The sequence below is a fragment of the Colias croceus genome, chromosome 2 (assembly GCF_905220415.1).
Source record: "Colias croceus chromosome 2, ilColCroc2.1".
NCBI classification, from domain to species: Eukaryota; Metazoa; Arthropoda; class Insecta; order Lepidoptera; family Pieridae; genus Colias; species Colias croceus.
Genome location: NC_059538.1, coordinates 439,447 through 466,539, shown reverse-complemented (window position 1 = coordinate 466,539; position 27,093 = coordinate 439,447). Strand labels below are relative to the sequence as shown.

The 27,093-nt window shown below is 34.1% G+C and overlaps 2 protein-coding genes across 6 annotated transcripts in view; one reads left to right on the top strand and one right to left on the bottom strand.

The window, feature by feature from the left end:
- The window catches only part of LOC123700744 (ecdysone-induced protein 74EF), a 163,860-nt gene that overhangs the window by 98,549 nt on the left and 38,218 nt on the right, over positions 1–27,093 (bottom strand). Inside the window, exons 1-6 of one of the 5 annotated variants that reach the window (XM_045648072.1) lie at positions 18,323–18,374; positions 18,188–18,246; positions 2,154–2,240; positions 1,423–1,794; positions 749–997; positions 165–525 (exon numbers count right to left, since the gene is read on the bottom strand). In XM_045648072.1, coding sequence (XP_045504028.1) covers positions 165–525; positions 749–997; positions 1,423–1,497 — 685 coding nt within the window. In that variant the 5' untranslated portion in view covers positions 1,498–1,794; positions 2,154–2,240; positions 18,188–18,246; positions 18,323–18,374. Of the gene's footprint in view, positions 1–164; positions 526–748; positions 998–1,422; positions 1,795–2,153; positions 2,241–18,187; positions 18,247–18,318; positions 18,375–27,093 lie in introns of those variants that run through there. The other 4 variants (XM_045648079.1, XM_045648065.1, XM_045648088.1 and 1 more) reach the window with 4 other exon arrangements.
- The window catches only part of LOC123700781 (U7 snRNA-associated Sm-like protein LSm11), a 31,725-nt gene continuing 9,015 nt past the window's right edge, over positions 4,384–27,093 (top strand). The window contains exons 1-2 of the mRNA XM_045648112.1: positions 4,384–4,715; positions 11,677–11,792. Coding sequence (XP_045504068.1) covers positions 4,436–4,715; positions 11,677–11,792 — 396 coding nt within the window. The 5' untranslated portion in view covers positions 4,384–4,435. The remainder of the gene's footprint in view (positions 4,716–11,676; positions 11,793–27,093) is intronic.

Here is a 27,093-nt window from a genome sequence, read left to right as displayed (position 1 = left end):
TGCAAATGTTTCTATAACTTGACATAACGCTACGGATACTCGGATCATAAAAATTTGAATAATACAACTAAAACCTTAATAACCTAATTTATGCCAATCCTAATAAGCAAATCCATTTTGCGTGCGTTGCATTATTGGCCCTACATTTAATAAAATAAACTTACCTTTACCTCCACCAGCATCATGCACCTGCGGCTTCCCGCTCGGCACCCGCTGCATCGGCGAGGCGCTCCCATAGTTCATACTCGTTCCATTATAATCCGAGCTCAACGTTCCCGGTTCCTGCTTTATGCCGCTAGATGTCGCTGCCAGCTTCTCAGCGAGCAGCGGGTTCGCGGACGCTATATTATATCTCCCATTATTTATTGTATTCGTCACAGCGCTGCTGATAGCGCTCGTCCCCGATCTTAATAATTGTTGTAATCTTTGTTGTCCATTGTTTGGCAAGAGCTGGTTGCTCTGTTGATAATACGAGCCTTGTAATTGGCTCCCGGACGCTGGCGATATGTTGTTGTTCTCTTCTTGCTGGAATATTTAAGGTGTTTTGTTAAATTTTAGTTCACAGTGTTAATTTTTTTAGGATGATCATATTTTATAAAAAGTGTAGTATGTTATTAAAAGTGCTTGTGATAAGTTTTATTTGTTATTATTTAAATACCACTGATTTAGATTGAAGAATTACTGCAAGTAGCTTGAAAATACTATGACTTTAGTAATGCTAGTAAATTTTTCAATAAATAATAAATACCTTAATCTCAATAGGTGGCACAGCGGAAGCGGTTGCATTGGTCAAATCCGTAAAAAACGTATCAAAATTGTCAAAGGCAGTTTCCCCTAATTGCTTCAAAATGTCATCAGGGTCCGCGGCTTCAGAGGAGTCGGCCTCCAGGGTGAGGCCACCGACAAAGTTTGACAGCTCAGCTTGAGACAGCTCCCCAAGTGAGCTCGCCATCTGTAATTGCATCTGAGTTGCAGTTTGCCCGTTTGCTACCGCGTCCTGGAATCGAGAGATGATGTTGGATAAAATAATTTTTATTGCAACGCCATCTAGTATCGAGTACTCTAAAGTTATGGTATTAGGACGGTTGGATAACTTTCGGGCAATTTTTGTGAATTGATACACTTCGTGACTGTATTATTGTATTGAAATTTAATTGTAGCACAAGTTCAATTTTTAACATAGAATCCACGATCAGATCGAACCGATATAGTTAATAACTCCTACGCTAATAGGTATTAGAACGAAGATATTTACAAACGAGATCAAACATTAAGATATAAGATCCCTTGTGATCAATTGAAACAAATATTTGTATCATAGCTTTTAATGAAAACTTATCGAACAAAATATTATGTTTACTCTATATTATGATAACAGATGTCACTGTACGAAATGGTCAAAACGATAATTATAATATTCACCTGAAGGCAATTAGACAGGTCGACCATTCTGCCCTCATTCTCCGCTGACCACCACTCGTCTTCAATAAATGGCATCGCCAGCGCCGGCCCCGACGGCGCATGCGTCCCCGCCACGTTGTCACACACAAGAAACGCCAGATGGCGCTGTCACTAAACACCACACTATCACGTTCTACGCACTATTAATTATTAACTAAAAATGTACAATCACTTATAAATTCGTTGGAAATGTTTGGCAGTATGTTGGACGGACCGTACATTATTCGTTGTAAAATTTAGCTTAGGTACTCGGTTGGGGGGAACACATGTCGGTGATGATTCTTCCGGCCAGGTTACCTCACGCCCCTCAAACCACTCCTCTTCAACAGCGACCTGGGAAAATTATAAGAGTAGGCTCTCACGCATTTCAACATGACCCAGTGTATAGAGGAATTCGTGCCAAAGTATTAATTCAAATCAAAAATAAACAAAACTAGGAATAACACATATTATTTCACATAATATTTAAATTTATTGAATGTAAATTATATTAAAAGATAATAAAATAAACTAGAACTTATTATATTTCACTTATACTAATAAAACATTAATTATAACAATAACATTAAATCAAAGCGTATTTTCAAGGCAAAATCAGCAAACAAAAAAGTTACATCCATTCAACAGTAGATGGCTCTGTTATATAAAGTGTTATGATACATTTTAGGTACAATAAAAGGCAGTGAGTTCACCTGGCGACGTCCCGGTGTATATCGAACCTGCGTCGATGCGGCATAGATGCGGCGCGCCACAGCCCGCCTTTGTGCGCACACGCCGCTCTGGAAACAAAAAAATATTCTATTAATTATTGTATGTTTTATTTAATTTTCAATAAAATATATAATTAAGAAAATCACACTTCAAGTTTATTTTAGAGAAAATAATTAATTAAACCAGGGTCTTGTGATGATGTAAGTATTCTAATGACAGTTCTTTTATTCTAGTACGTTACAGTACAGGCGGTAAGTAATCATACAAATGCATATTAATTACATCTCCTATCTTGAAACTATTCGTTTTTCATACTCATATTAATATGAATTCGTTTGGGTTGTCAACACTAGATGTCAACAACGAATTAATAACTAAAAAATCGTGAATATTAGTGTAAAAGTACCTATACACCACTATACACTTAACTTTGAAAAATTTATGTTCATGGCAAAATATACAATTTCACAAAATAATAATAGATGGAGAACTTTTGTATTCAATGTTGTTTTTTGTATTCTTTCTTTCTTTTGAATATATTCGGAGCCGTCATTCAATGCCTTAGGCTTCAGATAGGGGGAATAATCACAAAGTCCAAGACGTTCCAACTACATATAAACAGTCTTAATTATTCGTGGAAAGAAAATGCCTAACTATCACTCCATGTGCGACTGACAATGCGCGGAAGTATCTAGGCGAGTAAAAATATAGAATACACAATAAGTCATACAAAAAATAAACAATGCATTAGCCTCTCACTTTAATTGTAGCTATGCGTTTGTAAAAACTACTCTTATTTTCCGAACTTTTGACACTTTCTTTATTACGTATGTTATGTTCTTTTACGTTACCGGTTCGTAATGTTTTTCATTCATCTAATATAATAATATGTATATTATGTATGATTCTTAGTATCTTCGCCTTACAGCACAAAAGCATATCGTTTTTATTAGCTTTAGATGTGTCGTTAAAATAAATATAAGTTTAAAATAATTTTTAAGCATTGCTTTAAGCTTTAAAAATGTCTTCTAATACTTTTCCTAATTTTCTGACCATTTTCAGTGCTGTATTTATGTAATAGAAAAGTTGTCTCATGTATTGCAACATGTCATATTATTATTAATTATAGACTATTGTAGGTAAAATTGAAATTGAAAAGCAAATAATTCTGTTACGTATTAGCATCTTTCCATTTAATTAACGTTCGCTTATTACTTGAGCTTGTGGAAAGTGAATTAGATACAATCTGAGGTGGCGTGAACAGAGCGTTGACTCGTCGGTCATATTATCATGCGGTTGTCATGACAACGACCACCACGCATGCGCAACCAGCGTTACATAACTTTATGTAATGAAATTACAGCCATTTTACAGAAGTACCTATAGTAATTTATAACATAATTAATTAATTATTTTTTACTTGAGATAAATTAAATTGATTTATATTGTATAAGTTTCATATTATTTATTTAACTGACGCCAACCTTGAATGGTTTACTTCCTACTGCATATTGCTATGAAGACCTTGCGCATTATCGCAACATTGGCAATGAGTTGTATCTCGATGAACTGCATAATCAATAAATATAAACTTCATAAATTATTGTACAAATAACTTGTTTTTGTTACATAAATTATAAGTTATTGGCCTTGTCCAAATTCAGCGCCATCTACTAGGGAGTAGTCGAAGCTCATTTTTATTATATAAAATAAATTAAAAATTCTAAAAAATAGTATATTATTAATATAAAATTATTAATCATTGCTATTAAAGAGTAAGGAAGAACCTTCAGTATTCTATTGCAAGATTATTACGATCGCAATGTGGAAATTGTAAGCAAACTTGTTTTATTTTATTAAGAGTTTTTGAGATCCGTTTGCAAGTTGTTACTGAATCGTTTACAACGTGTGTTTTTTACAACTTTTGTTAGAATCTAAAACAATTAATTTCGTTATTAATTTACACAGAACAATTCGATGACATAACACATTAATGTGTTATATCCATAATATGGATTATAAAATTAAAAAAATATTTATCAAAAAGTAAAGGAGAAAATGCACATTTATACAATACTTATTTTTAAAAGAAAAACGAATATTGAGGATATGAAATGTTTTCGATAATACAACTATAACGGAACGTAAAAGCACTTCTGAACGAGTTTGCCAAATGTCAATGTCAACTGTATGACATTTCATATGTTTTTATTTTGGATTCGCGCTGGAATTTGTTTACAAATTTAGTTTTAAAACTTTAAATATGTCTAAAGAATCATCTCCAGAATCGGAATTGGAAGCTACATGTTCTAAATTTGATCCGTTGAAAGTGCTTTATTCGAGTGAAGCGAAGATTCCAGTAGAGGATGCGCCGGTATATGAAAATATACAGCAGTACGAAGCTGCTATGAAAAACCCTAATATTGCTCCTATTGGTCACGGTGAACTTGTGAAACAGAGGGAAGAAGAGAAAAAGAGAAAGAAATTAGAGGAACAGCAGTTACTTGAAGAAAAGAATAAGCAGCGTTTCGCGCAGTACAAAGGTAAGCAATTATTTTTGAGGTTATGTTGTTCATTTTAAGAATTAAACCACTAACATTGCTTTAATTATTATTTAACAAATTTACATAGATTTGCAGTGGTTAATAAAAAAAATTTGTGTTATTTCTGTAATGTAAACAAAAAGAAAATACTTTTTAAAGACCATTCACCGTGTAGCCATCGGTAAGTAGCAACACATTTTTCTGAATGTCTAATATTTATGCTTATTGTTTGAAGTAAAACAATGAAATATATTACACATACATAACACAGCTTCGTAAAGGTAGTTATGTAACTAGCTGTGCACCCTGGCTTTGCTTGTGGAGTACCATCAAAGTCTATCTATGTCCCCTTTGTTGGAGCATAAAATACATACCTCATCAAACCTCACCAAAATAACTGACTAACTCAACACACAGCTTAAACTACTTAACCCATTGAGCCCCGAGCGGCCCGATCGGTCCACAACACAATAGATTTTCTATTGTGTCTGTGATTCCGTGGCCTGATTTATTAACCGAGATATTGTATATCATTTTTATTTTTATTTATTAATCCCCAAGAGGATAAATATGGTTGAAAATTCGTACCAGACACATATTTTTTCATCATTTGGGCAAAGCTGTGGCCAATGGTAAAGAGTATTACAAATCTTAACACATTTTTTGACATGATTACTGATAATAAGTTTATTTAAGCTTTGCTTCCTTGCCATTTTGTACAACATCTTTACAACAAAAAAAGCAAACCCTCTGACTACAGGTCTTAAAAACGAGTCACTGTATACCACATTTTATGACTAGCTTGTATTTCATTTTAAATTTAAAACTTGACTTTTAGATAACTATTTGAAAAAATTCAAGACTTGAAAAAATTTTATATGAGAATTTTTTAATGGTGCCATTATTTCAAACCCTACAAACATATATGTATTATTTGCTTGTAAATTTAATCACAAAAGCGTTTACACCTTGGATTAACTCCATGTGTGATAAAGGGTTGAAAGTTTAAACTATGTTTTGAACTCACCATATTTTGGCGTAAAATTAAACACAAGATGTGATAAAGAGTATAAACTATGTTTTGCAAATTGCGAAATGACCATAATAATACAATAAAGCTGAAGAGTTTGTTTGTTTGAACGCGCTAATCTAAGGATCCAATTCAAAAAATGCTTTCAGTTTTAGATAGCCCATTTATCGAGGAAGGCTATATATCATCACGCTAAGACCAACAAAATCGGAGCACAGCTAGTATGACCATATAAGTCTTGAAAAAACTCTATTGTTATGCATCATTTGAAACAGTTACATAGTTATGAATACCGTACGTTACGACTCCCACGTGGACAGAGGTCACGCGGGATAGGTCAGTGTAGTGTAGGGTTGCGAAAAATAGGGCTGTGCCAAGTTTGTATTTATTTATTTATATAAATTTATACTATGAGTTAAATTTAACGGTAAATTGATTACGTAGTTTATAGAAAAACTGAAAGCAGGTTCAACACCAATCGAATTTATTGCAGCTTTACATAGTATTATGCTGATGCACTAAAAAATATACGTCCGCGTCGAACGGTATACAATACGTACACTAAATATAAAAATTCTCTGAATGACACCCCTATAGGTAATCGTTTCTCGCAGCAAACACTTCTAATGTTTATTTTGGCATAATTTTTGCAATCTTGTAAAATTACTTCTTCATAGTGGCAACCCTTTAACAGGCCCTTGTTGTGACTCACGTACGTTCACCCCGCACTTGAGTTTTTATTTAAGAACTCGGGAGTCGGGACGTGACACTCGATCCACCTGAGTAGTGGATCTGCTTATATCTATATTCTATACTATATATATATATACTATGTGATATTATAAAGCTAAAGAATTTGATATTTAGCTTTATAGCATTCAAATGCTTTGGGAATTTAAAAAATAATAGTTAAAATTCAATCTTCAGGCGGGATTCGAACCCTTCTCTCTCTCGCATCTTTTGTCCCGGCAAAGCTAAAGAGTTTTTAAACTCGAAACTGATTATCTGTTTAGAATATTTTTATAGTCGTGGAGTAATTCTTTTATCGAGGTAGACTATGTAACATGACTCTTCGACAAAAAGGAGCGATGTAGCAATGAGACTTTTCCTTTTGAGAGCGGAAAACCTTCCGTGGATAAGAAGTTGCATTATAAATATTTGAATTAACCCCAAAAAAAATTATTACTACTCAATTCAATGTTCTTTATTGGAAACATTGAGATAAAAACAAATCGTTTTTTAAATCCGTTAAGTGTTGAATTTCCTATCAAAATACGTAGTATAATAAATTATAACAGGAATTAGCGTAGAGGTAAACTTCAAACAATATTGGAGACATGTAAATTTATGATACATGTCGTGACATTCGTCATGTAATGGCCTTTTTTTTTTTTTTTTTTTTTTTTTTTTTTTTTTTATAGTGGGGAAATCTTCCAAAGATACCCACGGCACCCGGGGAAGGAGCCGTGGGTTATGTCGGATTCTTACCGACTAAAACCCCACTGTGTTCCGTCGAGCCGCTTTAATGAGGGGGCCGCGGGTATTTGTTAGAATTCTTCCGCAACCTCATGTAATAGCCTGGTTTTGCGAATTCGTCCACAAACCTGCTGACCTTGATATTATGTCGCATTATTTTGTATATATTTAATTCAATGAATTACGCAACATAAATAAATATGTCATTCTCGAATATAACTAGCTGTGCCCCCCGGTTTTAACCATTTTGCGCTGTCCTTATTGGTCTTAACGTAATGATATATAGCCTTCCCCGATAAATGGGCTATCTGGCACTGAAATAATTTTGCAATCTAATCTTATTTACTGCAAAGGAATACAATAGGCCATCTTCATAGAAGATTGAGCCAAGTAAATAATCCCTATCCAAGAATAAATCGACCCTGCTCTACGTGTCAACTGTAACATTTGCATAGCCCGTGACCCGCTGCTCGCAACCTTGCTCCTCTATTGTTTTTTCTAGTGACTTCCAAAAGAGATTTCAATGTGTGGTTTTAGGATTTCAGATTTACGTTATTTGGAGAAGGTATTTGTCTTTAATTTTTGGATTGATTTAAGCGTGAATTTTTTTAATGTAGTGCTTTTACATTGTCTTAATAATTTTGCCTTTAAAATGAATATATTTAGGAATAAAGGTTTTTAATTTCAGGAAATCGTTAAATTTATTAATTTACATAATATATAGAAGATAGAGGTAGATGGTAGGGTATTTTATCTAATTCTATAACAAAATTGCCAGATAAATAATTTAATCCAACATAAAACCGGTCTGTTCTCGGTTTCACGTTTTTGCCAACAATAGGTAGAATATAGCTTTCACTGTTAGCTATTACGTTTATCGTAAAATATTTTAATCGTCGATTTCTATATAGGGCGCGCATGCGATCGCGTGTCATTTCGTATTATTTTCCCGCCAATTTGACAAAAATGGCGCGCGAAAGTGACTGGCTGTATGCAGCTGGTACAACGATACAGCTAAGGAATCTTTGTGCAATACAAACCTAATTTGAACTGGTTTGTACTTAGATACAATCATTGTTTAATTAGCGACGTGATACAGTTCGCAAAATTACGTTTTGCGTTGGTGAGATAATGTTTATCTTAATTCAATCACGGAACGTAATGATTTGACGTTGTTTATGATGACAGTTAATTCCTACTTTCTATGATTGTGAAATGGAACGTAATGTCATGTCGCATATTATGGTTTTTATGAATTAAAATTAAGTCATACTCTATCGATATAAAGTAATATGTATTTTTAAGTATAATAATTCAAGTAAGCATTATATTCTGATATAATTTCCAAGCGTTCCATTTCACGAACGTTCGTCCAATGCAAGTTTGTTACGCCCAGCTGTCGTAACTCGTAAGTGTTCACAAAAATTTCTCAGTCATCAATGTAACTTTCATTACTGCGCTTCGTCTATCGCAGCCACATAAATTGCATCGTAGATTGCTTCGCTAGACTTTCGCGATGTTGCATAACCGCTTTTCATTGGACTGGGACGCTCGCACCCCGGAGCATCGGTCGTTGACACCTATGTGGTCTAGATAGAAAATGCCTACAGAATTGCTTAGGAAAATCTAAGGCTGAGAACAAATCGTTTTACTTTTTATGTATAATATATTATTTTACAGCTGCATATCACACTTTCGATAGATAAGCTGTCGTTAAAATAAGAAAGTTATTAAGTTTTTTTATTATATGATCTATCGATTACATAACACAGTATATATATTCTGTTAACATAAAATCTCTATCGTCGCGGCGACACGTATAGAAGTAGGTAGTGGTGTCATCAAAAATCGTATCGGCACGTGTTACGTACGCGTAACAAGTTAAAACGGAACGCAAGCGGAAGTGATGCAACGAACGCGTTTCGGCGCGCATCTGTGTAAACATGGCGCGCTTTTCTGAATGGCATGATGGCGGCGTTTCCCGCGCTCGCCGGCCGACGACCCCGCGCGCGGTCACCGCCCGCGGGGATAGTCGAGTGAAAGTAATTCGCGAACCGCATGCGACTCGTGCTCGCCTGGTACCTACCTACGCGAGAGTTGTATAGATTTATCGTTACGTAGCTCCGCGACAATTAGCTGGGATTACGTTCGAACCTGTTTTTCAAATAAACGTCGTTAATTTTACCGTCTAGTGCCGATTTTTATCATTTGTCCGGTAAGTGAATTCTAGCGCAGAACCACACGGAATAATCGCAAGTGCATTTCGTCTCTTACATGATTTAAATTCCTAAGACTAAGTATGTACTATGTAGGTATGTTTGTGACGTTTGGTATTTTATTTTTTGTAAGATATCCGATGTACCTGTATTATTTTTAACGTGTACATGTGCATTAAGGGGTCACGCGGAGGTCTTTGACTGGTCAAACGTGGATATTTGGCAAACATTTGTACGCACATGATATACCGAGAGAAATAATAAATGTTCTAATTACGTTTGACTTTACGACTTAGAACTAGCTGGTAGTAAAATAAACCTAAGTAGGTATGTTGGTTTCGAAAATTGAAACATGAAATGTTATATTGATTGATTTTATTGTTGCATGCGGCTTTTTTCGCCCAGAATAAGAAATTTGATTGCAGTTCAAAATGTATCAATTTATTCGCTAAATTTATTCTCTTCTTTTGACTACGTGAAAGAGCAAAATAACCGTATAAACGCATTTTTAATTGTAGTAGAACAAGAGTAGAACAGTATCAAGTAGCGTAGGATGAATTTCTTGTATTATTTAAAAAGGAACAGAATTTTTTGCCCCATTTTCAGTTTAAAATGTAGATGTAGATAGGTCTTTATATAGTTTTCATCTTTGGTTTTCATCGTAGGTAGATTTGTAATCCTGTGTATTTAATTTAAATTTTCAATTTGTAGTTACATTTTACATATTGTATAAATTACTTTATTTCTTATGAATAATGTAATTAGATACTAAAATGCACGTATATTTGTATAATGCGAGCGTTTCTATCTATAATATCTTTTCTCTTTATTTTTGAATAAAAAAAAAAACATAATATCACAAATATTTGTGAAACGTCTTTATTTTTAGTAAATCAAACATCAAGTAAATAATAGTAAAACAAAACAATGCGCTGTTAATAACTTAATAATGTAATATGTTTTATCGTAATTTACTTGCATATTATATGCAATTTTCTCGTCAAATACGAGTTATATTATCCATCGTTCGTACAAAAACAACGTGGTTTATTAGCAATTATCTAAAGCAGTTATAAAAACGTTGACGTTTAAAGCCAGCATTGTATAAACATTACACTATTCATTAAGACGCTATACATCGCTGGTTATGTTCACAATTTTGAGGCGTGTGGTTAACAAAACTAGTAATGTATAACGTGTACTGTTTAGAGGTCATGAAAGGTTTGCTGTACGATTTCAGTCATTGCTCCCTCGAACAATAAACACCTGTGGAAATATAATTGATGGAAAGTTATTTACGTCAATGTGTAATGAATTGAAGCTTGTAATTTTTCTATTCTGAGAGTATTGGGTGGTTTGGACTTTGGTTAGTGATTCTCGATTATAGTATAACAAATTGTTAGAAAAAAAACATACATAGTATTTTTATATAGTAGAGGTATATATTAAAATGTCGCTACAATGTGTACGTGAATTTAATTAAAAACAAGAGAATTACCAGAACATTGATTTATTGTTAATATTTTTTTGCGGACGTTTTTTAATTAATTTTATAAAATTAGTGTAAAATTCCAATCTTAAGAACTTTATGTACTCAAAGTATTAATTATAATTAATTTCCTCAAATATATTTTGATTAAAGTTTTTTTTTGTTAAAATTGGTCGTCGTTTTCGAAATTTTTATTTTATACTTCTTTTCATATTTATAAAGCACCGAATCGAATTCAAAATTCGTGACCTTAGACCTCTGGCTTAGAGAAAGTTAGCAATATGGATTATGTGCGAATTTAAATTTGTTTTCTAATAATATAACATAATAGGACCTCCCAGGTGGAGGACAAATGTCAGAGAAACTTTAGACCTATGCACCTTCACTATCTATTCAAGTGATTTATTGATTTTAAAGTATGGGAAATAAAATTATTAAAAAATGTTTACACTATACATACTATGAAAAATTGAATTTTCTTTTTTCTGTGGTATTACACTGTTGCTATGGGACTGAATAACTTCAACAATATTACCTCTATTTCATTTAAATAAAGCTTAAGATCATGTATAGAATATATTGTAATACATATGTAATTGTTAAAATCTTACCTACCATATATTTTATTATAATTGCCTTTATAGTTTACTTTTGACTCTGAAGTTTCGATTTATCATCAAACATGCGAACAATCATAGCAAAAAATATATAATACTAACTGAACCACACTAAAATTTACTTTATTTGCAGATGTGATGCCGGTAAAAAAAGAGAGGAGATACGTGAATGTGCTCTCTCGATTGGAGACAGCGCGCGGCCCTCTGGGCGCCTTGAAGGACTGTGTGGATCAACGGTTGAGGGTCAAGGTAGGGTTTTCATAGTAAGATACCTAAATTTTTAAATAAGGAAGTATTTTCAGGAGGGCGAGCTTTTGGAGCTGTCTGTGCTGCTGATTGACAATTTGCCTTAGCTTTTAAAGTTCAGATACGTATAGAACATAACTAGAAAATATACCAAATCTTTTTCAAAATAATATATCTAAAGAATGTGCCTGATAAATTTGGTAATTATTAACTACTAGATTTCCGGCCGCGGCTTCGTCCGCGTTTTCAAACGAAAACCCGCATAGTTCCCATTCCCGTGGGATTTCCGAGATAAAACCTATCCTATGTGTTAATCCAAGTTACCTTCTATATGTGTGCTAAATTTCATTGTAATCGGTTCAGTAGTATTTGCGTGAAAAAGTAACAAACACACACACATCCTCAAAAAACTTTCGCATTTATAATATTAGTAGGATTCCTAAACTAATAGGCCAGTTTCGTTTAGGTAAATAACAGTTATGTGTAGGAGAGAGTAAATGTAAGATAAAGTAAATAAATCAGTTTGGAGTATAACAATGGCATGCCTTGTCTTTAAGAACTGTCAAATGGAGGTAAATAAGAGTAAAAGTAACTCGTAAAACTGAGAATAAAAAGATTTAGAAACGCAGCGGCTTGCACGCAGTCTGATCTATGGAAAATTCGTGCTGTGATAATAAATGCGAAAGTATTTTTGTTTGTTACGTGTTGCGTCTAAATTGTTGCGTCAATTTAAATGATGTTTTCAGGTTTTCTTTTATTAGTGTAGCTGACTCGATCTTGTCTTCACGCAAATTATCAAACCCGAGAAGTTTGAGTAGTCGTTAAGTTTTTGCATTTTCTCAATATTTAGGCGCAAATTTCTGAACTTTTTCTTTCGTAAGATCCTTTTTCACACATTGTGAAGGGAAATAGGGACACATTTTTATTCATAGAAATATTGAGCAATTTGAAAACTGCATGTTTTAACGGTTTCTTTTTTTTTTTGGTTGTAAAATTTAGACATAACTTCTCTCTCTAGAGTCTAGGAATAAGGAAGCGAAGCGAATTTTAATAGGTCCATATACATTTTTACACTATTAAAAACATGACTAAAACAAGGTTTGTAGCCGGTGTCATAACTTTGTACTGCATCCTTTGTGACTAGCTGGCTGGTTTCCAACGCGGAAGGCGAGATATGCTCGCGCCGAAATAGATGCAGCGGACCTTATGGATTTTGTGGAAGTCGTTAAACCTAACCTATATAACGCTTCCTGCTGGGGAATAGATTTTATGTGCACAGGTCGTCTAGTAGTTCTGTAGGTCTGTGGAGAAGCTGCTAGGTGCTGGTTTTGCAGATAGACTTGGTATTTGAGAGGAGGTTTATTATGTATGTCGATGCAAAAAATGAAGTGACCGCTTGTAATGTCAAAGTAACACATAAGATAGACTGCAAATTCTGGCGTTTTTCTTGTTCTAGGATGTTTTGTTTGATTAATGAATTAATGATGGGTTACGTTTTATTGCGAAGTGATTTTTTATGGCGTGCTATAAATTAGGAATTATATATCTTTAGAACGTAAAAGAAAATTCGATTAATAAGTGTCGTGACATTCATCTTGATTACAACAATATTGGAAAAAATATCGATCAATGATTATTGATTTGATTTTGTTGTTCAACTCGAAAGATCGAGTATAAAATGAAATTTTTAGAGGTTCGATCAAAATTGTATTTTCTTATTTGTCCCCGCTATTTTGATTTTTTTATACTTGTTATCTAAAGGAAAAAAAATACTAGATAGTCAAGTGCGATCGCACCCACACTGAGTCATGGAAAGTGGTCTAGGAAGAGCCTTGCCAACTGCTAGCTCGGCGCACGCGCAGTTTCTATTCATGGAAGCTTGCAATAAATATGATTGCCGGCGGTTTTCCTTCAATGCCTGTAGCTAAATGTTTATTTATTATACATTATGGGGTGTTAATTTGTAGTTTTGAATAGTGAAATTTGCGGTAGGTGAGAATTACTTGCAAATTTTTTACTAAGACACCTTTTTTTGGTAAAAGTAGATAAATATCCTCCAAAGTAAAGGAAACTGGAAATAGAATTACACAAAAAAGTACATATCTATCAAAAGAATGGTTAGGAAAGATGTTAGGTTAGTAGATAAAGGTAGGTATAGATTTATAGAGCGTTGTCTCTGTCGCACTTATTAATTAATCATTTGCAGTTTCGATTGTTAGACAAGGATGGTCATATTATATTGAATCAGATCGAATATTTTTTACTGTCGTAACATAGCAATATTGAATGCGAGATTTTTTGTGTGCGTTACTCTATCGCGCCTAAATAGCTGAACGGTTTTTGATGAAATTCGATAGGAAGGTAGCTTCAGAATCATATATAAACCACTTATAATTGTAAATAAGTTTTTTGCAATTTATATTTTTTTTATCTGGATTGATAATATAAACATCATATAATATAATACAATGTTTATAAATTGTTTAACAATATAAGATGTACGAACTAAACGGTAATACGAATCGGCCTTGCAGGCTATTTAAGCATTTTGTTTAATTTTGTGTTTGTAATTTGTTTTTTAAGTGCACTTTACGTGTTGCCTTGAATAATAATTCAATGATACTGTGTTAGGAAATACGCGATTGTTATAGAAATGAGTTATTTTATGTTTGTACACGAAAACGTTTAAACTCTCTTTGTTCGTGTTTAATTGGCTATTTTTATACGGACTTCGTTGTGGGCGTTTTTTAATTTTAGTATATCTATACTAATATCATAAAGCTGAAGAGTTTGTTTGTTTGAACGGGCTAATCTCAGGAATTTGGAATTTCTAAGATCAACAGGAGCGGAGCACTGCGTGTAAAACCGCAGGGTACAGCTAGTAAAACTTTAAAACTATTAATTATTCGAACAATACGTTTTTTAATACCGTTACAATTCAAATAACATAGTTATTGTTTTGAAAACTAGTTTCGATTTACAGCTCTAATTGTAATATACCCGAATGAAATGAAGCTTAGAAGCTCTACATAAAAAAATCGTTTTTGGTGATAGAGCAAGAGATCATAATATCAAGCTTTTGGATATAATGTAAGTCTGAATATATTATTTCATGTTATATTTGCTTAGAGGGAGTTGCGTCGCTACATGCGCGCACTTACTAGCCCATAGAGTTGATGGGAGAGACAAAATAGTTGCGGAGACAAAAGTTGCTCTTGCGCGCTAGCTCATACATGTATTTAATACGATGACGTTACATATATTATGACGAATAAATTCGATGTTACAATAAGTGCGTAGTAAGCCTTATTTTACTACGTCGAAAATATATTTTTTATTATACAAATGTTTTGTGTTTCTGTTTGTTATATCATGAATTCGTAGATTCTAATAGGTTTGATTAAAAATAAACTAAACGAGTACAAACATAAAAAAACGTGTATACCGAGGACAAGTGTCAGAAGTGAAACTTCTCCTGTAAAATTCAAAGATACTTAAATCGTCGCCTTCCTCCAAACGTGCCGGTATTGCCGGTATATGACGCGACCTTGAAATTTTAAAAGCGCCTAAAGAAGTTTTACTCCAAAAATATATCAAAATGTCACTATTATGAACGTGAAACAATACAAGCGATGAAAGTCTAGAGCTTTCGATAAACAAAGAGAAAGGGACAATAAATGCGCTTAATTCAGTCTGAAGCCAGTTTTCTCGAGCCCGTGGAGATAGTGGCCGCCATTAGGCTATAGCCTAGGCTCTGGATGTTGATGTGATTTACAAGTACGTCGATTGATAATAATAGATGGTATGGTCCCGATTAGTTGAGAAATGGTTCTATATTTTTGTGGCCAAATTGTCAGTAATTTATTATGAACTAGCTTCCACCCGCGACTCCGTCCGCGCGAATGTCGGTCTTCGCGTGGATGGTTTATTTCTCAATTTTGAGTGACTCTGACAATGACATCTTATAAATATCTATTGGAATTTGGACCCAAATACGGCTAGGCCTATAATAATACGCAACGTGTGTTCGCGGTTCTACAGAACAACGTCTATGGATAAAACTGAAAAATTAAGATTAATTTTTTTCTACGTATTTTTCCAGGATAAAAAGTATCCTATTTTACGCCCAGGATAATAAGGTATAATTATACCAAGTTTCATCAAAATCGAACCGTTAGTTTTCACGTGATGCCTTCACATACAGACAGACAGACAGACAGACAAAAATTTTTTTAATCACGTATTTGGGTTTGGTATCGATCCAGCAACACCCCCTGCTAGTTAGTTATTTTTTCAATATTTTTAATGTACAGAATTGACCCTTCTACAGATTTATTATATGTATAGATATGCAAGTCTCTGGTGTCTCTGGGGTCTCGCGTTTGACAGATTTGGATGAATTTTAATAGATCGATGAAATCTAAGGAAAGCTCAGTTTATGTTATTTTTAGTCACAATATTAAAACTAAAGTAATATGGAAAAAGGGCTATTACGTGTGTGTGAGCAAAGCCGTGGGCGGATAGTAAGCTAAAATTAAAACTCGTGTATTGTTTTTTACACAACTAAAATAACACAGAATCAGAAAATTCAGCCGGAATATTTTAAGAAAATCACATATGCTCTTAAAATATTTTCGATATGTAATACTGTAGGGCCTACAGGTTGGTTAAATTTATACAGTGTCTGCCCCCGAAGGCCGGCGAGCGTCGCAGACGCATTGCTTGGCGTTACGCAGCATGCGTGGTGCGCGTGTGTACCGTTCGCAAAAAAGCAATGGGCGATTTTTGCAAAAAAAAAAAGTTTTGGAAAAGTAGCGAAGATAGGATATTTTCATTGTCATATGTAGTTGATATTATAGGATTTTTGTTAGGTTAAAATTGTAGTTACGATGAGTATTGGATACTTAAGAGAAGATAGATTATAGTTTTTGATCCGAAGAACCTTCAAGAATGTTTAAACATATTTTTGTTGGCTCTACAAAATTACTGTAATAATAAATTAACCAGTTATCACCTTAATACTGACCTATTATATTGTAAACAAACACAAACGTCATTTGTTATAGTTATGCTAAACGTGTACAATAAAACTATCTAATTAACATGACCTTACACAACTGTAAATGGAAACTGAATACCTTCGTAATTGCTGTACATTTTTTAAAATAGATTTTCTTGTTCATTGTGTTTTGAAAGGAAGTTATATTGTAAGTTGAAACTGCAGTTAAATATGCAAATTATTTATATAATAAGTATCAGTTTTCAACTATATCTAATATATTGCCATCAATCTAATATATAATTAAATATCTATTTTTATTGACACCAAATTTCCAGAACACGAATAACAAGGTCACGACCATTGTACATAACATTATATAATAAGTGATATTCCACACATTCTGTTCTGCTGACCGTACTTCGGGACCTTGCTGTGATGTCAGTTATCTCACGGCCATTTTCCTTAGCGTGTGTGCGTGCGCGTGTGTGCACACTAGGGCCGAGTAGGGACGGGCAGTACTTCCTAGTTGTTTTAATCCGTTTATCGATCATTAGTTTCGGAGCCGATCGCCTTGACGTCCAATACGTTTTCAATAGATTGTCGATCAAGTGTCTAACCCTGAATTTGTTTTGTTTGCTCGTCGGATACACTGCGCTGTGTTGGTACGTCACATGCGGTTCAAACTAGCATTGATACACGGATGTTGGTAACAGCGGAGATAGAGACGGTAAACACGTCCTCGCTGGTCAATGGAAGATGTAAGCGATTGTTCAGTGAGGTCAGAGTTGGTCCAGTAAATAGGCATAGCAATTTGTCTTCTCGATTCGGAAATTGGGTAAATAGAGGTATTTCAATAGAATGCTAGATATTGAGTCCGGTTGCACAAATGTAATGAAACTGGGGATATCATATGCCCTCTAATCAGGAAATGCGGGCGTGGTGTTACAATGACAATGTATCAAGGAAAATTTCAAATAGCTCCGTCATATTTTTCATCTGAAACTTCCATCGACACAGAAACGAAATGAATCTAAAAATGCTTCTCGCTACAGCGGTGTGGGTGAATAAAATTCTGAGGACCTTGGCCAATATTCGTTCATTTTATGCCTATTTTTCGTTGCCTATGTATTTATCAGAGGTTCTCTTAATGGTCGTTTTTTCTCCTGCGTTTTTGCAGCTGCTTTAAAGGCAGCTTACCCCGATTTACCAAAACAAGGTCGCCTACATTCGAATTGTGTTAAAAAGCCTGGACAAGTTTTAAGGCTTCTTTCGATGCGTTGTTCAATGAGCCTGATGTATCATTTGTTACTGATTCTCAATTTCAAATGAACTGGTTTAATCTCGATTTGGAAATATACTGCGCAATTAACAAAAATGTACAGAAAATGAAACTTACAGCTCAATAAAAGCTCTCGAACGTTCATGCAGGCAGGATCAACTATGTCCCGCCATCACCTGAAATAGATAAGCCATAATGTATTTCTTTACAATTTAAATATTTAACACAATAATACCGACATGCGTTACCTACATATGTGAACAGTCAACAACCCTTCGCGAGTCCGAATAAGAAGTAGATTCCGGTTTATTTTTATTTAAAATTTATCTACAAGGTTTTATGAGTACGATAAATAGTAACAACAATAATCGTTTAGCACTCTGGTACTTTGAGTATGATGCATTCGGCCTCGCGGGTAAACAAACGCTAGATAGCGCTAGACAAAGACGAGGCGAGGTCATGAGCGTAGCCTTGTGCGGGTGCGCGCGCGCACGCTTCCGCCTGTCGACGCGCACGCGATCCACTCGCCCGCCGAACGTTGACATAAACGGACGTGCTTGTCACTAACTTTGTTAATTTGGTTCAGAAAATCTCTCGAATAATATGGATGAATAAATTTTAACTAAGCTATCTAATATCGTTTTACAATATATTTCATTTATATTCGTTGTTGAATATATGCAATGAATTGATAGTGTATATTATGACGAAATAAATAACACCTTAGCTACACTGTAATTTGAGAAACATAAACACGTATATTTTTGTATCGACTTTCAAGTCTTTATTATTGAATAAATGAGTTGACAATTTAAAAAATCGCCTTGAAAATGTTTTCGTGGACATATAAAATATAGTGGGTAGATAACAATTAGTTGCTGCTGCCATATGTAAATCGATGCGGGCTGTGTATCGTACTCGTACATAAATCATGAAAGACGAGCTATTTAAATAATTTTCTATTTTGTATTATTGCGCTTTAATGTGTTTCGTTAATAATGTAATGAGGTTCAAACGATAGTTGAACAAATGCCGTCCCAGTTTTGGAAATAAATGTTTATAAAATTAATTACGTAAATGGAGGTAGTTTTTAAAAATATGAAATAGACATTCTATCTATTTTATTACTACTACATATTTTAGTCTGGCGTTGACTGCGTTAGGTATGAGTTGATTGACAATTTAATAATAAAAAATTGTATTTAAATTATGTTTAATGAAGTAGGAAATGATCAATTCTCAGTTTTCAGGGATCTAATCAAGCTGAATATTCTTCTTAAAGGGACGAACATATTCAACAATCTGTAGATTTCGTAAATTCTTCCAGATATAAAATATTAATATATGAAATCTCAACACACGGAAATCGGCCGGATTCACCATACATGGCAATCCGTAGAGTTGGCATCGCAGGCCTCAATGCTGGTGTAAATGTCACAAGTGATCACTGTGTTGTTGTTGACCTCGCTGACATACGGGCACGGTGCGTGGATCGGATAATGCAATATAAGGAATATTGTTTAGCTGGTCACATTTTGGAGAAGCTATTGGGTACTTTTCAGCCATTGTGGTGGGTGTTTGGTTGTTGGAAGTAGTAGCTGTCTTCTGATCTTTTTTGGTTGCTTTATTGTTTAATAAATTTTAGATAGAATATGTCGTCGTAGCTGGGTCTTAGTTATGGTAGATTATTGTATTTTATATTTTTGTGGTCTGTTGTTTTTATTAGCTTATACTCTTCTATTTCCTTAATTTGATCGTGATTTTAAAAAGGATATATAATTATTGTAATGTAATTTTTATACAATTTACATATAGGCATAATTTTACCACAATTTAATTGTTTAATTACGCAAATCTCTTCGAATCGAGGCTGGTTCTGCGTTGCATGGCGCGGCGGCCTCGTCGCCACGGTCGCTTCCTGCTGCCTTTTCGTAAACACCTTAATTGATTCACAATATACAATTATAATTGTTTGTTTTCATTTGCATCTTTCTTGTTAATCAGGAATAGCCTCGAGAGGCTTGTTAACGTTATCGAGAAGTTTGGAGTTTGTACCTGTGGCCTTAAAAGAAGATTACCTGTGAAAAACCTTCGATCAGGTTCCATAGCTGTGTATTGTGTTTTATACCAATTATTTGAATAAATATTACGTCTTTATTATTATTTAATAAATAGCTATGTAATAAGACCACTCAATATTATATTTTATGTAACGTTTTAATATTGTTCTGATCGTTTCTGCCACAATAATTAAAAGATCAACACGATCAATCCCGTTTGCAGTGGCGTGCTAATTCACTAGTTATTTTTTACTGAATTCCAAATTAGGTACAGTTGTAATCGTGCATTGAGCAAGGACACTAGGAAGCAGTTTACTGCATCGCAATATTTTTCTAGCCTTTACTTTATTGATTAATTGCTGGAACCGATGTTATGGGTCCATCGTCACGACGATAGCAATCGATACTGCGTCGAGCACCTTCAAATTTTTATAATTAATAGTCATGTAATTGCGTTTAGTGCGTGGAAGGTTCGTTACGAAAATCATCAAGGTCCTCGCATTGAACGTGTTAGTAACAATGAAGTTTTTTGTTCTGTTATCCTAATGGGTAAAGGTAGATGTATATCACACAATGATCACAGATGCTAGCCTTAAATTTTTAGCTGTTTTAATCGTGTTATTACTATGGACCTTCTAGTTTACAGTCACTTAGGTGACGGTAGCTATTTATTAACTAGTAAGCATATAATTTATTTCTTACCTATTTATACGTGTCTCGTTTCTATGCAATCGAGCTATCAAGCTTACATAAATCCAACAACGTAATCTTTATTAATATCACCGTCAGTAATTTATACACGACCCTACACAACACAGAAATATACTATCTGATTATTTACAGTTCAAAATCCAATTGTCAACACAATAAATCTATCGTGACCATCAAAATTATGTCCAATGTCAGATAAGCTCACGGTAAAAATTCCAGTCGCTGGCCTCACGGCGCTATGATATAAAACATTAGCATTGACCTTTACCCACTGAGTTAGGTCCGAGACCTTGTGCCTAGATTAGTTTTTGGGCCGTTGTTATCAGCTAGTCTCTGCGTCTAACGATAAAGGGCTCGCCCTTGCGACGAATTGTCTCTGAGGTCGCGCAATTCGGTTCCGGCTCAGTTTTTTCGGCCGATCTTTATGCACCACTGAAATTTCCGCGTCATTTCCTTCCTCATTGGTCTCGTAGTACAATACAAAACAATTTAATTCGAAGGCTCTTTGTGAATCTGCATTTAATTGTGTAATTGCATCTGGAATTTTCCTGGTGATTATTATTAATTTTCGCGCTTCATTTGCCGCATTTCGGTGCCGTTTTAAGTATGTAAATGAGTTGCGCCAGGAAGCGATTACAAAGATGGCGCCTGATGGTAATGCCCGTAACAGTAAGTTCTTTATGACGTTGAGAAATTCTTATGAATCATCTTAAGGTTATGATCACAGTGGAATGGCGAGGTTTTTATATTGCGCATTATATTTAAGGAGAGCTTAATTTTAAAATCTATTACATGATTTGTACCTTATGAAATTGCAAATAAATATTAAAATTTTCAATATAAAATAATAATTATAATAATTAACATTTAAATTAAAATCATATTTGGTGATTAAGAAGCGTTTCCATTAAAGTCTAGTTTGATAAATAAATGTTCGAGTTTGAAAATATATGAGGAATATAGAAGTAAGTACAAAATTATATTCCATTTTATTATGACTATAAGGGAATGTTCGTAATAAAATACCCATGAATTTATATCCTCTCCTTTTAAGTCGTTAATAAAATAAATGAATAAAATGCACTTGGATCAGTGATATTTTATTATTTTCAAAAGGAATCACATCTTGTACTTTCTGGATATTATTTTTACCATTTGTAAAAGTTTCAAACCATTACACTATGGGCGTTAAATTAAACGTTATTATGCATACAAATGTCTTTAAAGAAATAGAAAGTTGTGTTACAGCATTCGCGACAATGTGTTTGCGTAAAGCCCTATCTAGAATCTAGGCTTGTTAATAGATGTCTAGGTATAATAATTATTGCTGGCTTGTATGTGGTATTTTTTAATTTATGCGTTTGTCTCGGCCGTTCTAGACTGTAGTGACTGGTGGGGTTTTGCAAGAATTTATATTTGAAGAGGAAAATAATTGTTTATTATTTATTTTAATACATCGTGATACAAGTGTAGTAAAATATTTCGGGTCAAGTATTACAGGATACAAAATAAAATTAGAATTAGTGCTGATTTACACAGGGTCAGTAGACGAGTCAATCGCGGCGCCGAATTTCGGCGACAATTCCGACTTTAACTGTTTACATAGACTTCAAGCCTCTGTACTGACTTCAAATCTGTTTACACAGGGTTTTTTTTCGGGTCAGCACTAATTTGCCTCGAATTTGTAGGCAGTTACTGACCCTGTGTAAATCAGCACTAAGAATTAATTCCTTACTCGTATGTCAATCATTTTTGGTTTATATGGATAAACGAGATTAACTCATAATAAACGCCACCCACTTCAATGAACAGCTCGTTAAAATTACTGAAAATTAGATTGAAATTTAGACCAAGATATTTTTTGCCACTATTATATTGCTAAATCAACAACAAAGGGGATTAGCGACCCACAAAGATAAGCCAAACGAAATAGCGTGGTGACCGTGAATTTGAAAAACAAAAGTGGCCGACATAACAAAAACGGTCGCCACACCGTCCCTGACCGTGGTCCGCCGAAACCGAGAGTGGCGTATTTGGAGCGGCGCTTGCGCAAGCTGATGTGCTGCGTCTTTCGGCGTGTCACTTTCACGTGAGTCGGCGGTTCTGCCGCACTTTCCAAGATTTGGTAAGTTGCTAAGCGCGGTGATTGCGGATTTTGATATGCTATGGAAAGTTAATGGTTTATGGCAGTGTCGTGAGTAATTTAGGATCTAATGAAGTAGACATCTCTGTTAACGATGATTGTGTTTCTACTGTTGGTTAAGTTTCAACAATCTATTCAGTAAAATGAGTTTTAAAAGTTTTAAAAACAAAAGTAAATTGTTTCGCTACGCTGCCCCTTAAAATAACTATTTGTTGATAAAACATAATGTCGTCAGTTTATTTATTTCGAGTAATGACATTGTCCTGGATCATAAACGTGTAACGAATTCCCTTCCAATTATTTCATTCGACCTTCTACATCTGAGATTGCATATTTTGCGTATTCACTTCCTTATTTACATTTTTTATGTTTCTCACTTTATATATTACGAGGTTGTTCGTGGATTTGTATTTCGACGTTATTACAGTCATCAGCTCTAAAATTACTAGTTCTAAGACAAAGATAAGAAGATCAATTCAATACATGGTCGTGTAATTAAATTGTAATCTAAGTAAGCGAGTATTTCCGCGTACCTCTACCTTCACTTTCACTACTCGACGTGGGGGCACTGACTAAACCTCATCACGCTAATCATCTATAATATCGACTCTATCGTCGAGTGTTAGAGTACACTTTCGTGGGTAACAATTTTTCCACGTATCAGGTGTGCATGTATGGGTGACATGACATCAGGCAAGGTTTGAACTGTTACGTGTGACCTTGAGTTGTTGACTTTCTACGTTGGTCACTTTTGCTTTGATGTCTATTTTAGGACGTTTCAAGGTTGTGATATCTTCGTTCGATTAATTATAGACACAAGTGATATATTCTGCGTTAATGTGGCTTTCTATAAGTTTAGTGCTTAATTGTTATTTCATAATATTATGACGGTCGATTACACTTAATGTGCGCTTAGGTTGTTAGGTGGTTAGTTTTTATGGAGTATCTATGTTTTGCGCTAGGTAATTGAAAATTAGTAATTAGTTCTATATCCTATAAAAGTTTATCTCAGAAATAACCTCAGAAGTTTTAATTATTGGCCGTCATATTATTTTTTCAAATACAATACCCTTGTTTTTCTACTACAATAATGTATTGGAAAGATGAAACTCGATCATTTTGTTGTCCAGTCGAATGTTTTGCATATTTCGCACTTTCTCTTGGCACCGGTGCTGACAGCATGATACGCAGATTGACTGATGGAATACACATTTGTTTACAAGCAAATGGATTATTTTGTTAAACTTGTAAGTAAAATGTGAGATTTAAAAAATTACCAGGAACTCAAAACTCATCCCTATAACGATGACTGTCATGTTTACTCGTAGTAGGCAGAAAATTAGACTCTATAAGTATACTTAGGTGGCCTGGAAGAAATCGCTTTTAAGCGATAAGGTCACCTTTTGTACTTTACCTCGCATCCATACAATTATATATACTGTACATTGCTGTAGTGTGGTACAATGAATGGTTAAATAAATAAATATATTTTAAGGATAATGTATACAGTCTATTTCAATGCTATTGCGTAATATTTTGTCAATAAATCTGTCTTCTATGGGAATCGGGAATATCCTTTAATTATATGGTGGTCGAATAAAATAACAACCGCAGAGTTTATGCGAACAAAGTCGAAATTTCAAATGTTGTCACAACACAATTATAAATGTGATGATGAATAATACTACAATCATTCAAAAACGTTGTATTTCCCTAAATATAAACGAGTTATCCTTACTCAATTCTAAGAACCGAATTGAACCAAATGTCCTCAATTATTAAATTTATTAATTACGTTACTGACTCAAGTTTTGGTTAAATATAGGACTCGATCGTTGAGGAATACGGTCTCGAAGGACCTTTACCTTCATGGGTGACCTTCGACCGCTGGTGACGAAATTATCGCCTTTTCCTCTCAAGAGTCATTGTTATGCTTGACATATTATGATTCAACGTTGCAGGGTCCACGATGTTTTCAATGTTAATATTTTGTATTGGTACAATTTTTTTAGGATTGGTTGATAACTATACAATCAGTAAATGCTTAAAATTTTGGTAAAGAGGTGTTTGTTATTTCATTTGAATATCAAAGATTTATATACATGGTTATAAGAAGCACATGGTATGAAATTTAGAGAAGCATAAGGAAAAATATAGGTTGTACTAGCTGACCGCCCGTGGCTTCGCCCGCTTTGTCTAAAACCTAATAAATTATATACTAAAACCTTCCTCTTGAATCTCTCTCTATCTATTAAAAAAAAACCGCATCAAAATCCGTTGCGTATTTTTAAAGATTTAATACAAAGGACATAGGGAAAGAGAAAGCGACTTTGTTTTATACTATGTAGTGATTTGATTGTGGTACTGATCAAAATGATCGTGCAAACTGAAAATGTAAAGATCACATAATTACTCCCGAGAAATATACTACAATTACACTCAGATCAGATGTTGTTTTATGTAATTAATGGAATTTAAATAGCTTTGAACTTGTCTGTCTTTAAGAAGGTCTTCACCTCGGGCGTTGTTCTCGTAATGTTGTCGTAGAATCGAAATAGAAACTAAGAAACAGTGGGCAGTTTTGGCTCGAATCGTCAAGGCAAAGGTACGCTTGTTGTATTAGTGATATAGTGTTTGGGAATGTAGGAATTTTAACAGGTTTAAAACGCGGTTTGTTTAGCTATGATTTCTGGATAAACTAATTGCGAGGATAAATACTTGTGTAAATGAAAAACTATGTCATAACTCATAATGAGACAAGACATTTGGGAATATTTTTAAGCTATTGCATAGCTTCTATCGCGGGCCTTGAGCGCGGGGACCGAATCGAGAAAATTCCGTAACGAAAAAACCTCACGCTCCCCACTCCGACGGGCGGAGGTGTGGCTTGAAGGCATAGCATGCAATAGCTTTACCGCGGCAGTCCCCGAGTGCCACACGTCGTTTTTTTATTTAATAATGCACAATATATAATAGTAGATGCAATGTTATAAACAAAGATAACAAATTATATTGAGACTAAATAGTTATTATAATTGTTCTCAACAATATCAGCGAGATTGATAATAACTATCCATTTTCTTATATTGTGAATATAAAATAACATAGTAGGTAAAATTTTAAATACATTGTCATCATTAACATATTTTTTATTTCAGGGTATAGACGGTTGGTTGGACGGATGGTTTATTAGAGCTATCTATTCTATACATATAATAAATCTGTTGAAGGGTCAATTCTGTACATTGAAAATATTGAAAAAATTAATAGCAGGGGGTGTTACTGGATCGATACCAAACCCAAATATGTGATTAAAAATTTTTTTTTCTGTCTGTCTGTATGTTCAGGCATCACGTGAAAACTAACGGTATAATTATACCTTATTATCCTGGGCATAAAATAGGATACTTTTTATCCCGGAAAAATACGTAGAAAAAAATAAATCTTAATTTTTCCGCGCAGACGGAGTCGCGGGTGGAAGCTATTCTCTAATATAGGTATTAGAGATAGCTCTAATAAACCACGTGTTTAAAATATATTCTCATTAAATATTTCAGTCGGCACTCTGTTGGACGCATGTCTCAACTGTATACATTTCTAACTACAATTTATTAATTGTAACATTGTTATTGTATATGGTAACGAGCTATGCTCTTGTAGCTTGTTGATTATTGAGGTCAATCTAGTTTAACGACGAAGGACTAAACAAGGGGCTAATTTGGATCCTACGATGCAGTGGTATCACGTAAATGGTAATAGTCGGTTCCTGGGTTCAGTTCTATGAAAAGTTTTGTAAGACATAAGACTTCTAGAAATTTTGGTAGCTTTAAAGATGTGTATTTAGATGTGTGTAAGTTGATTTTGATTTAATATTCATGTCCAAAAAAGACTGAATTTTACTCAGTGAAGGATGAATCATTGATCAAAGGAAAATAAAGACCACCTGGGCATTAAAGCTTTAGCTAAAATTGTCGTTTTTCACAGAAATTTAAATACATGTTGTCGATCTAATTTTTAATTTGGTTTATATCAATCGAATTCACACTGTAGCCTTTATTTAACTTTTGAGTACCACATAATATAATTATGTAGTTCTAATCTTCACAAAC